At 41.7% G+C, this 12,237-nt stretch overlaps 2 protein-coding genes across 3 annotated transcripts; both read right to left on the minus strand.

The window, feature by feature from the left end:
- Window positions 1-1,028: 1,028 nt before the first annotated feature.
- ift52 (intraflagellar transport 52 homolog (Chlamydomonas)) lies at window positions 1,029-6,060 on the minus strand. 2 transcript variants are annotated; one of them, XM_023806359.1, is made up of 15 exons: window positions 5,914-6,060; window positions 5,461-5,615; window positions 5,263-5,350; window positions 4,940-5,069; window positions 4,754-4,829; window positions 4,149-4,220; window positions 3,859-3,985; window positions 3,647-3,730; window positions 3,463-3,531; window positions 3,232-3,386; window positions 2,991-3,078; window positions 2,132-2,240; window positions 1,832-1,977; window positions 1,587-1,657; window positions 1,029-1,283 (listed from the first exon to the last, which is right to left on the minus strand). In XM_023806359.1, exons 2-14 carry the CDS (start codon window positions 5,577-5,579, stop codon window positions 1,607-1,609), a joined length of 1,314 nt encoding a protein of 437 aa, XP_023662127.1. In that variant the 5' UTR covers window positions 5,580-5,615; window positions 5,914-6,060; the 3' UTR covers window positions 1,029-1,283; window positions 1,587-1,606. The 2 variants fall into 2 exon arrangements, with proteins under 2 accessions (XP_023662127.1, XP_023662128.1); XM_023806360.1 differs by lacking the exon at window positions 1,587-1,657.
- Window positions 6,061-6,707: 647 nt separating this feature from the next.
- srsf6b (serine and arginine rich splicing factor 6b) lies at window positions 6,708-11,730 on the minus strand. Its single transcript, XM_023806366.2, has 6 exons — window positions 11,516-11,730; window positions 10,350-10,483; window positions 8,739-8,860; window positions 8,438-8,640; window positions 8,035-8,112; window positions 6,708-7,952 (listed from the first exon to the last, which is right to left on the minus strand). Exons 1-6 carry the CDS (start codon window positions 11,620-11,622, stop codon window positions 7,499-7,501), a joined length of 1,098 nt encoding a protein of 365 aa, XP_023662134.1. The 5' UTR covers window positions 11,623-11,730; the 3' UTR covers window positions 6,708-7,498.
- Window positions 11,731-12,237: the final 507 nt, after the last annotated feature.

The following is a 12,237-nucleotide window of genomic DNA, read 5'->3' on the forward strand; positions in this document are numbered from 1 at the left end:
ACAAATTATTAAATTTTGTTTTAAAGTCAATCAAAACTTTAAAGACTTTAAAGTTGATTAAGATGCTTTCTGAAGTGGTTTCTGCGTGTATAAGGGAAGTATCCTCATTAAGTAAAAGCAGCACTTTCTCTTTAATGCAAAAATTAAACTTAGTGGCTAATGTAGGGCTACTTTTCTTCTAGATCTCGATCTATCAAAGAGCAACGAGGCTTCCTCTTCTACAGATCTAAACCGGGGGTTTTTAGTGGACAAGAGCTTATCGGTGTCTGCTTCCCTGCTGGACTTGCCACCAGAAGGCCAAAGATGGCATATTTCTTGTTCTGGAATTGTAGTGGAGTATACTGAGGCTAGCCCTTCCAGCTTTGCCTCCTGGACCCACTCGCCCACCCTGCTATCCCCCTCTGTCTTTCCTGAGTCACATATTGGTCCGAGTGAGACACCAAAACTTAGTAATGCTATTCCTGTGGGCAGCAAGTCCTCTACTCCATGTGAGGGGGAAAATGTCAAAAAGATGATCCTGGGAGGTCCCGTAGAACACGCTTCTGTGGATCAAGCAGCCAGCCAGTTTTCCTGGGAGATCTCGCTCATCAAGTCTGGCCCCATCAGCTCTCCATGCAACCCGGAGTCAAGTCTACTTGACGAACCAACTTGGAGCCCCAAGTATCAACCAGCCTCTGCTTCCCTATTTGAGATTTCCTCTCTAGGCTGTTCTGGAATCTCCCCAAATGTCAGTGATGGAGCTCAGAGGTCCTGGAAGGAAGCCCCTGTCTTGAGGTCAAACCAGGCTTCTTCAGACAGGTTTTCTGAGCATGTCGCTGAGGTACGGTGGCAGAAACACACGGCAAACCTCTCACCCTATGCCTCAAAGACTAACTGGAGTTTGAGCAAGTAATCCCTGTCAACGATTCTGATATTCAAAATCAAGACTGTCTGTGGTATCAAATCAATATGGCTATGTGGTGGTTTTTAATGTTTAAAGTGGTGTACTCTTTGTGGTAACTTTAAATCAAATTCAATAAAACAATGTATTAACATCAATCTTTTTATTTTTTTTTACAAGATTAGCATTCTGACATACACAATTTACACTAACTGCTCAAATGAAAAGGCCTTTAGTGTTTTGGTTACAAAATGGTTCGGAAGCTAACAACTTTAATAGAGCATAAATTCTGCCTTTATACAAACTAGTGTCCTTCTGCCGCTGCTGGAAGAATGACAAGCTTTTTCCCCCACAACCTTCAGAATGGCGAAAATGCTGCTTCTGCTGTATCAATCTCATGCTCCTGTGATTGAAAATGGTAACTGTAAGGTTGTAATGTCAACAATTAACTTCAATGGCCACCTTACCTGAAACTGCTACAAATATACATCTCAATTTCATCGTAATTTATGGGTGCATGAAGAATTTCATTAAACTAGGCGATTCTAAGCAAACAATGTGGAAATGGAGAACAACAGATGGAAAAACACAAAATACATGACTGGTGGTGGTAAAGAAAGATCCTGAGAAGGTGAGAAAATCTAAAATGTTTTAATTCACTGTTGCATGATTTAGCAAGGAACTTCATAGTTTTAAAACAATTTACCTAGTTTAGTTGGAATGAAACTAGAATTGACCCTTGTCCAGTTTTGAGGAATGATCTTGTTCTAGAGCAACCTGAATATTAAAATACCAAATATCTACAGTTAAATACACAAAGCAGAGTATGGAAGTTACTTTAGTGGTAGTTGAGACAAGAATGAAATTAGTCAGTTTTCTTGAAACGATACTCTAAGACAAATGTGTGTTCGTTATGAAGTAAAAATGATTTTGCAAAACCAGCTGTCTAACCTGATTGAGTTTTTTGAACTCCACCACCTGGAAGAAGATGTGTTCAAGGATGTGTTTGGCTTCTCTCTGCTCCCCAAGCAGGTTTCCAGTTACCCCTAGGATGTCCCCGCATTTGCGGACATAGAACTCCAGGTCATCATCGGTGCCTGAATTAAGAATTAAAAAAAAAAATCAGATGTGAAATAGTTTTACTGAAGTTCCAAACTGGTCCACACTCTAAATCTCACATTATCTTTTGCTGGTTAATCAGATTATGTTGAAGTTGACAAAACATAATATTGGACAAAAGTGCGAACTCACATTTGTTGGACAGCTGTGCTAATCTGACCTTCTCAGATGAGAAAGTCTCGTCGAGATCAAAAAGATCAAGCATTGGAGGGGGAAGGTCCCTGAAGGCTGGCTGAAACACCTGGAGGAAATAGGCAGAAGGCAGCATTAGCTCCTTTAGCTAATGCAGCACAAAGGGCATTTCTGTTTGTCAGCAAAAGTGCTTTTAATGCAGGAAGACTGCAATCTGAACAAACATAAGATAAATATGGGTCAGAAAAAAACAAATATTTATGCCAAATGCTAGCTTTAGAGAATTTTAAAAGTATAAAATAACAATAAATATAAATATGAATCAGGGCTGAACAGTATCATCGTGATTACATAGTGCATGCAGAACGCCAGAGCTTTAGATGACGAGCATAAACGTTTGTCAGGATACCGGCTTTTCGGTGCTATACAGACGTTTACTTACGCTCACTATTTGGTAAGCAGATTAGTAGTATGCCTAAGATATTAATGGGAGGCATATTCTTAATGTTTATTGAATTTGGTTATTAGTATATCATAGAAGCTATAAACACTGGAGTGTATTATGAAAAGATATATAAAAAAAAAAACTAATCTAGTCGGAAAACAGAAAAAAACAAAAAGATAAGAACTGCATGATAAATTTTAAAAATATTTTGTTTTATATTCTAGGTCAACACGGATATAGTAGTGATGTGATTTTTTTGTAATAAATATTGGGGCGTTGTGATGTTTTTACGCCAATGGAAAAGCAACACCTTTAAGTACCATACTTTTGGTACTTTCTTGAAGTACCAAAAGTAGGGTACCTGGTGTGGTGGAAAAGCACCCAGTGTTGTGGATAACCATTAGTGTTCCTTACTGCTGGCTGAAGTGCGGGCAGAGGTGTCTCAAATTGAGGCTGGATCAGCTGAAGTGGTTCATGCTTCACATTTAGTTGCTTGTAGGTGCTGCAAAAGCAGATGGAGTATTGAGACCAGGGAAACCGCAATACTTCTCAGTTTATCCTGGAACTACCTCAAAGATGCCCAGAATACAGAGACATAGTGAATGCTTATCTTAATGATAAGTGTACCCAAGTGAGGGATCGACATCAAATGCACCTGATAACACGAGGCAGAGAGTCAGTGGACAACTTAAAAAGAGACATATCGAAGAGAGAGGTGAAATCTCTGGGGTTCTCATCTCCCTCTTGCAGACACACCCGTAGTCGCTCCGATAGACACCCAGTATCTGGCAGCATGGTGTAGTCTGTAATCTGCAAGGCACATACACAGGATCAAGGCCAGGCCCACGCAATGTGAAAGTAAGGACTCCTCCTAAGTCCCATTCACCTCAGGGTCCTCAGCATCTATCTGGTTCAAGTGGATGCTATCGGTCATTAGCCACTGGAAGACAACGTCCTGCAAAACGGAAATAAGACAAGGGCTTGGTAAGCAGATAGACATAACCCATACAACCATTCTGCACCATCGGTGAGACAATGTCATTAAGAGGCATAGCAAACTGCATGCTCACCATGATTTTACTGTTCTCCTCCTTGTCCAAGTATTGATCACTAAACATGTGGCATGACCCTAGAACAGCCAGCCTACCCGCCATCTGTACAGCATAAGACAAAAAAGGAGATCTCCTGTGAGAACCTGGAGTTCCTCCAGAGACATTATAGGAACAAGAGAGTCAATGTTATGGGCAAGAAGACAGGCGGTGGGTAGGAAATTGCTGCTCACCTTGACATCATAAAAGGCAAGAATGGGTCTGTTCAAAGGGAAGCAGACAGAGCCAGTGGACAACACAGCCACCGCCGGCTTCATCACATTCAATGTCGCTCCAAAAGGATAGACGAATGTGAGAGACCTGTATGAGGAAATGATTATAATTAACATCAGACAAGTGGGTATGGAAAATGAATGGATGGAAGATTAAAAATGATTTTGGTGTGGCTTTTAATTCATATCAAACAGGGTCAAAATTTCTCTAAAGTAATACGATTGGTAATATAACTGTAATGCAAACTCACCCTGCGTTGTTTCCTGTGCTTTCATCATCTATGACCCCCGTTATCGTTTTACCAGCTGCATGGCTGATCTCTCTGGGGGCAAAAAAAAAAACTTGAATGGATTAAACTGCAGCAGATTGGTAATTCAAAGTTATTTAATGCAGTATATAAGGAAATAGGTGAGAACCAATATTTAAAGTAAATGACAAACACTTGTAATACATTTCGAAATTTACCTCCAGACTAACTTTTCCCGCCTGTAAATCTCATCAATACACGCTGTGTGCTCACTCAGTACAGAGGTAAAGTTATTTTGCATTAGGTTAAATCAATGTACTGGTATTGCCCAATTAAACAGTATTTTTGAGCACATGCTCTTCACTAATATTAATAGTCAAAAATTCACCAATACCCAAACATGTCACATCTGTTCAGTGTAGGAATTCCAATGATCAAGTGGAAAGATAACTGAAAATTACTGTATTTAGAAAGTTTTAGAAAGTGATTTTACCATCTATGCAAAAATATCACGATTTCTATTAAAAATCCATTACCCAAGCAAGACTCAATGGACTTCATTGAATGCATGACAGAAGAGCATAAAGTATGAGACTGGACAAGTATACCTGTTCAACACACCATTGGAGACAAGTGCTTCCTTTGGGTGAAAGTATTTGTAATAAACATTCCTCACCACAGCATCTGTTAATGAAATGTTTAAAGACAGTCACACTTTAAACGGGCAGAACTGAAAGCTGTCATGAGAAGATTAGCAATAAGCTAATAATAAATTGCATTCAGAGTGCACTAACCATTGTTAACCATTATTCCAAACTCCTCGAGAAGGAAGTTAATGTTAGTGTCATACTTTGCCTCCCCTCCTTCACCCAGCATCACCAGGATATGTCCTCCACCACTGATGTACTGCTTGAGAACCTCTAACTGGATATCAGCAAATGACAGGAAACATGGTACTGAAAACAATGACGACAACAATAACAGAGAAAAATAATGACTGGTACGTTAAGAACTCGCTATCACTAAGTTTGAACAGAGAATATTAAATATTAATTAAAAACAAATATCAAATTAAAGTGATTACGAAAAAAACACATTTTTCCCCAATCAGTATAACCTCGGCTGCCGTGAATTTCTCTCTTGGTCCCGCAGTGATCCATAACTGCACACCACTGAGCTTGTCCAAAGACAGCTCCTCTTTAATACTGTGAAGCACAAGACATTCAAGAATTGAATTTATTTAAGAATTCTTAAACAGAATTGCAGGCACTGCACACATTACAATACACGTTTTAATAAAAACAAAAGCAGCTACCTCTGAATCCTCCACTGTGCCCGTAACTTCTTCTGCAGGGACTTGTAGCCACTGCTAGCCGTGAACAGCTCCTTTTTGGAGGCGTTGAAGGCTATTACGTTTCGCTGCTCTTTCTCCATTTTGTAGAAAGTTTAGGCTAACTGCATGCTAAATATCTGCAATGGCAGCAGAGAACAAAATGAGGCATAGCTCTCATAATGCAACTTTAGCGCACGCTATATTTATCAGGATTTTACGTTTAGTTTCCCGGTGAAGACAGGATTTAATTACAGTCTGCCAGTTCAGCTGGGTTAACTTTGATGTAAATAAGCATGCACGGAATCCGTAAAATATAGCTAGCGTTAACTTAAAGAACACGCAACAACGCTCCTTTTTACTTGATAGCTAGCTAGCTCTTAATTTCACTAAAAAGCAAGGTCGTGGTATCCGAATAATGATTGCATTAAAACGTACGTCTTCCAAATTCCACTTTAAAAGCGATTCCAAAAAGATGCCCCTGCAACAGAAATAAGGCATCCCTGCGTTACTTAGACTTTACAACACCATCTTCTCTAAAGCCCACCGACCATAAGGCATTGTGGGTAAGAATGTTACACTGTAACCATGACAGCTCACTCCATAGCAACGGCCCACCCAAGCAACGCGGAGTTCACTATACACTTTTATTGGAAGCGATGCCAATTAAAACTTTTCGTATTAAAGTTAAGGAAAATGATTTAGAATGATTTAAATGATTACGGCGTTTATTTCGTGATGTATGTGGCTCGTGCAATGAATTTCCTCGGGGTGTTTAATGGATAAAACCTCAGATGCTTTGAATCTTGCCATTTACCACAAATACAAGATTAGTGGTACAATCATCCATTGCCTATACCCATGGCAGTTTGTACTGATAACTGAGGAAATAGAATTACTGCAGTTAATTATAACACTAGCGATAATTTCCAGACATACCATGAAGTGTAGAAGTGTGTGTGTACTTTGTAAAAGCCTACTTGGAAATTTTGCTCCAAAATATACTTTAAAATGATTATTTTAATTTGTAAAATGTATTAAACCAATTAAGCTATTGCTTTCATTAGTATTTCACATAAAATCGATAAATCACAAAGTGACTCCACTTGATATTACACTATACCACCAACATCTTAAACCCAAAGTAATAAAATACCTCTAATATTTCTGTAAGCACTGCTGCAATGCAATTTTCCACTTACCTGCTGAACAAACGTGTTGACAACTGAACATTAAATCAACTATTTATTAAACTCATTTGTACATTACAAACAAAAGAGGTAAAGTATAAATGAATTTCTCTACGAAGGGAAAAAACAGGAAATGGTTTAACCTGATTTACACAAATTGATGATTCATTACACAGATTTCTAACACCACTGAAACCAGTTTAACAAATATTTAAGTCAAGAGAAGGCTGGGCTATCAAAAATGTACACTGCCATGTTTTGTACTGTTCGACAGAACAAACATCTTCACTATGACTGACGTCATGCACATCCCAAAAAAAAAAAAAAGTCTGAAAAACATTTATAAAACAGTAAAAAGGGACATTCCAAATATAAAGGTGGAACTGTTAGGAATTCTTAAGATAGCATGCTAGGTTACTGTTTAGAGAACTTCAAAACTACCACAGACACTGTAAGAATGATCCAACTGCTACAACCTACTTTTGTCACATCAGTCACAACTCAGTCCAGTACTAACGCCCCCAAAGCACGTTTTTTTTAGGTATTTGTGGGACAAAAAAAAAAAGTTAGATTTGGCAAATGGGAGGAAAAATAGCAGAAAGGTAAAGTGTGTTAACGATTTAGCTTCCCATCGGGTATACACATCAGTAACACAGCAGCTGTCCAACCTGACCACCCCGTGCAATATCTACCATTTTATGTCCAAACGTGATATTTGATTAGGTTCACTAGCAAGTATTTATACAAAAGGATCGAAAGTAAGAATACTAAACAATTTCAAAAACAGCCAGCCCAAATGAGCATCCAGCTAAGCATGATTGGATTACGTATAGTTAGTCCTGAGAGGCAGACCTCGAGCGAGACTTGGATCGCGATGGAGAGCGGGAGGGCGACCGTTTGGCAGGAGACTTTGAGCGACGGACGTCATCCTGGGGGGATGGAGAACGTGACGCAGACTTTGCTCGCTCAGCTTTAAAGTTTTCCATGGAGGATGGAGAGTGGGACTTCTTGGTGACGGACTTCTCCTTGGAGCGACTTCTGGAGGCATGGTCGGACCTCGGCTTAGAGCGACTCTTTGAGCGGGACTTGCGGCTATGGGAGCGAGACCGAGACTTGCGGTCCGCTGAGTGGCTATGAGATTTCCTGGTACGAGATCGAGAATGAGACTTGCGGGAACGGGACCGGGACTTGCGGGCCGGGGACTTGGACCGAGACTTGCGGCCAGACCTGGAGCGGGATTTACCGCCAGACCTGGAACGGGACCGTCGCTTGCTGCGGGAACGAGACCTGTTTAAAAAGGGCCATTATTTACTTAGACAAAATACAGTACAAATGTAAAGTGAATTTCAGCACTGCCAAAACATCTCACCGTGATCGAGATCGAGAGTTACTACGAGAGCGGCTGCTTCTGCGGCTTCTGCTACGCGACCGTCTCCTACTGCGGGACCTATAAGACAGTTCAAATGTGTCAGGGCAATGACTATGATGTTACTTTCAATACATGCAACATATATAAATTCTCCAGCAACTAAGCAAACATAAAATTTTCATGAAAATCTGACAGACAGTAAAGGCACACTGAAGTTCTGATGTCAGCACTGAATGCGTACTCCGAAATCATGGATTACTTTGCATCACAAATCATTTGTAAAGGGCAGAAGTGTAAAATAAATCAATGAATTTTACCGGAAGTTCAACTTTGTGATCACTATTAATTTAACTTGAATTCCTCTGATATTAGGTTTCAAACAAGCACGAGTCCGTGTGATTACCTAGATCGACTGCCGGAGTATGAGCGACGACGGCGTGGCTTGTCTTCTACCAGACGAATCCTGCGGCCATTGATGTCGGTGCCATCCAACTTGTCGAGGGCTCTCCTCATGTCTGAATAGGAGCGGAACTCAATGACGCCCTCATTCGTGCGCTCCTTGTGGGCGTCGGCATAAGTGACTTCTCCTGCTTGGCGCATGAAGTCCTAAAAAAAAAAACAATAATCAAAAATTCACCATAGCTCAGTAGAGAAACAAAAGATCTTCAAATGATACTGATGCTGAACAAGCAGCCGCTGCTCACCTTGAGGTCCTGCCAGCTGCAGCGACTGGACAGGTTCTCCACAATGAGACGGTACTCCGTACGGACGGGAGGGCCATATTTATCTCTGCCAGTACGACTTCTGCTGCTGTAGCCACTACTGCCTTTAAGGAATAGAGCAAAAATTAAATCAGTGTCGTAAATGCGGGCTCGCTAAGGAGGAGCTTACAAATGGTGACAAAGATAAGGACGATGGCAGAGGCTTCAGTTTAATTCACATTGAAGAGTGATTTCAAGCAATTGCAACATTTCTGCTCATTAATAAAAGCAGACAGAATGCTGGTTCACTTTAAGATCACCACCCAGATGCTGCTCAATAAATTGGAACTGATTAATATTGTCACTAGGTCAAGGGATAGTTTCCACTTTATCCCTGAGCCCAAAATATTTGAGGAGAACAATCGGGTATCATTATCCAGAGACGTCAGCAATCTGTGTGTCAAAATCTATCAAATGATGAGACAGAGCAGCATTACCACTGCCGGTGTAATAACTGTAAACCAACCACTCTTTTAAAAAAGTGTAAAATAGATGGCGGCAACATCACGTTTCGGCTTTAACCTTTCCATTATTTCTCAACATAAAAACCAACGGGATTCCTCACCATCACCCTGGTCTATTGGCAAAAGGCTGCTGTCATCATGGCTTCCGGTTAGGTCAGCCAAAGGGCCAAAGGGCAAAGGTCACACACACATTGTAAGGTGAAAGCCAAGGCCAAACGGGACAGGCAGTCATCTTAGCCTCAATGGACTCGAACTCAGCCCCAGCCCGCACAGGACTCTTTCAAATTGAAACATCAAGGACTTTGTTAATGTTGAAGTCAAGTGGAAGATACACAATGCATGTTCACAATCATAGCCACAGTTATTTACATGACAGCTGGACTCTTCCCTGAAGATAAAAAAAACCAAACTGTAGGCCTCCAAGAAAAAAGCTACACATGCCAGTTACAGTACACACAACCCAAGAACATTAAGTGAAGTAAATACAGCTGCCATGTAAATACGTGACCTTAAAAATATCCCCCCTCTTAAAGGACAAGAACACAATGCAACTTTTGTCCACCGTGGCTGTCCTTAAATAATTCCATAAGCCATCTTGTGATGTGCTGCATTGCAAATTCCACCCATCTTAATTCCTGTGGAGAAAGAAGACCCCAAACCTGCCCCCCCCCCCCCCCACACACACACACACACACACACACACACACAAGCACGCTCTCTCTCTCACACACATACACACACACACACAAACACACACACACACACACACAACCCAGCTACAAGTATGGTGATTAAACAATAACAGACCATAGAGATAACCAAGTTATAAGATCAAGCCTCAACTGAAATATAAATCAGGAAATGATATAAAGTATCTTATTGTGAAAACCCCCACTAATAATGCATGATGTATACAACTTACACCAATATACTATGCACTAAAATGTTCCAAAGTCTTGAAAGAATCGGTTTTGGGAGCTTACAAAGCAATACAACTGCATATCTACACACATGCACAAAACTGAGCTGCCTTTGTGCAAGCCAACTAGACGGGCTGCACTCACTGCACCCAGAACCCCATAACCCCCACCGTATCCATCGCGATCCCGCCGCGGTCCTCTCGCGTGCTCCACAATGACACGTTCTCCACACAGGTCCTTGCCGTTCAGCTCATACACAGCATCGTCTGCATCACGCGTGTCTTCAAACTCCACAAAACCATACCTGTAAGAGGAAGTTGCAAAAAAAAAGACTGATACAATTTACAGAAAAAAATGTATATTCTTTCATTACATTTCCTAACACCTAAATAGCTCCTTGTCACCAGGACCCTGTACTGGATAGTGAAGATGGATGGATAGCTCACTCCTCTTATTATACAGCAAACCAAAGTAAATGCTATAATAGAGTTTTAATGTTTACTGCAAACCTTTGTCATATAAAGCTGAACAGTTCTTATGATGGGGAAAAACACTTAATTGGAACCAATTGCTCACAAACCAGTAATGAGGAAATTTGCACTGCACATGCACAAGCCAGCCGGGGACACAATGCATAAATAGGACTTACGATGCAGTGAAAGCCCTTTCAAAAAGCAATAAGCACAAGTAACCAAAACACTACACTTTTGGTTATTAATTCTCTTAATGGCACTCACGGATATTTATTAAACTGAGTTGACCCCGAGAAATGTCCACACACGGTGAAAAGTAACAGGTTTTTATCATATTGTGGGGCCAGGCGGTGCAAACAATGAGACGCTACACATAGCAGGTACAAAAGTTGAGGCCTAAGTTTACAGGCGTTACAGCCCATTACCAGTGATCACTAACAATGTTACACTCATGCTGCTCGATGGGGGGGGGCAGCGGCCTGATCCTGACGCAGTTTTAATCACAAAACTAGGTCAACTGCTACTCGTCTGGTTTGATCCGTACATGTTAATTACGCTATTCTGGAACAGACCTACATGTACAGTGCATCAACCGCGCTTAATTTTACAGCTTTAATCAAGGTCCACATCCCTGCAATGCAGTCCCTCCCGTTACCTTCCCAGGACCACGTTTCCGTCGCCATTTTGTGGATGTGCAAACAAAACGCCAGAGTTGGGCTGCGGTCTCAGCCGCAAGGACACTTTTCATAAGCGTTGCTTTTCCAAAAGGCAGCTTTTTTGCAGCAGACATGGCTCATTTAGCCTACTAAACAAATACTCAGAAATCCTCACTCTCCCAGCTGCCGCCCTAAACATATCCTCACCCATTTTTCAGGTCAATCTCTAGCAGCTTCCCGTAGCCGCTGAAGAACCTCTGGATGTCCTTCTCCCGGACGTGGTAGCTGAGCCTCCCGATGTAGACGCGCGGCATGCTGGCCGAGCTCCTCCGCAGTGCACGGTGCGCTGTGCTGTGAGGCGGCCGGTCCGCGTAGCTCCAGCTCGCTCCGGGATTACCGCCCTGCTCCACGTCACCGGGCTTTGGGGGCGGGCTGCCCGCCCGCTGCCGCGCATCTGGGAGTTTCCCTGCTTTCAAGTTCTGTCGGAAAAATCGTAGAAATGATATGGGAGCACATGAACGCCGTTACAAAGTCGTATTTTCCAGTGGGCAAACTCGGGATTTTCTTTAAGCCCCGAGTTCCCGAGTTGGGGGTCATTACAACAGTCATGGCGGATAGCTCCACTGTGGAAGGCAAATAATTTTGAAAGTAGTAAATTTTATGTAGCATGTTATTGCAAAACTCTGAATTATTATGAATGTTGAGGAGATTATTAAATGGCGTACGGGAATGAAGCACCGGCCTAATCCTGACGTAGTCTTAATGGGTATGACATTAAGCGGTCTTCTAACTTATAGGGGGAAAAATGGGGGTTATTGGCGAGACTGACACTCCAGCCACCATAAAACAACTCGCAATAGCTTGAAATAGACAGGCACAATACCCTTCTGCTCTCTGCAGGTGTAGCTCTGCTGCAGCCACCCACAGGA

Source organism: Paramormyrops kingsleyae, chromosome 8 (genome assembly GCF_048594095.1).
Source record: "Paramormyrops kingsleyae isolate MSU_618 chromosome 8, PKINGS_0.4, whole genome shotgun sequence".
Lineage (NCBI taxonomy): Eukaryota > Metazoa > Chordata > Actinopteri > Osteoglossiformes > Mormyridae > Paramormyrops > Paramormyrops kingsleyae.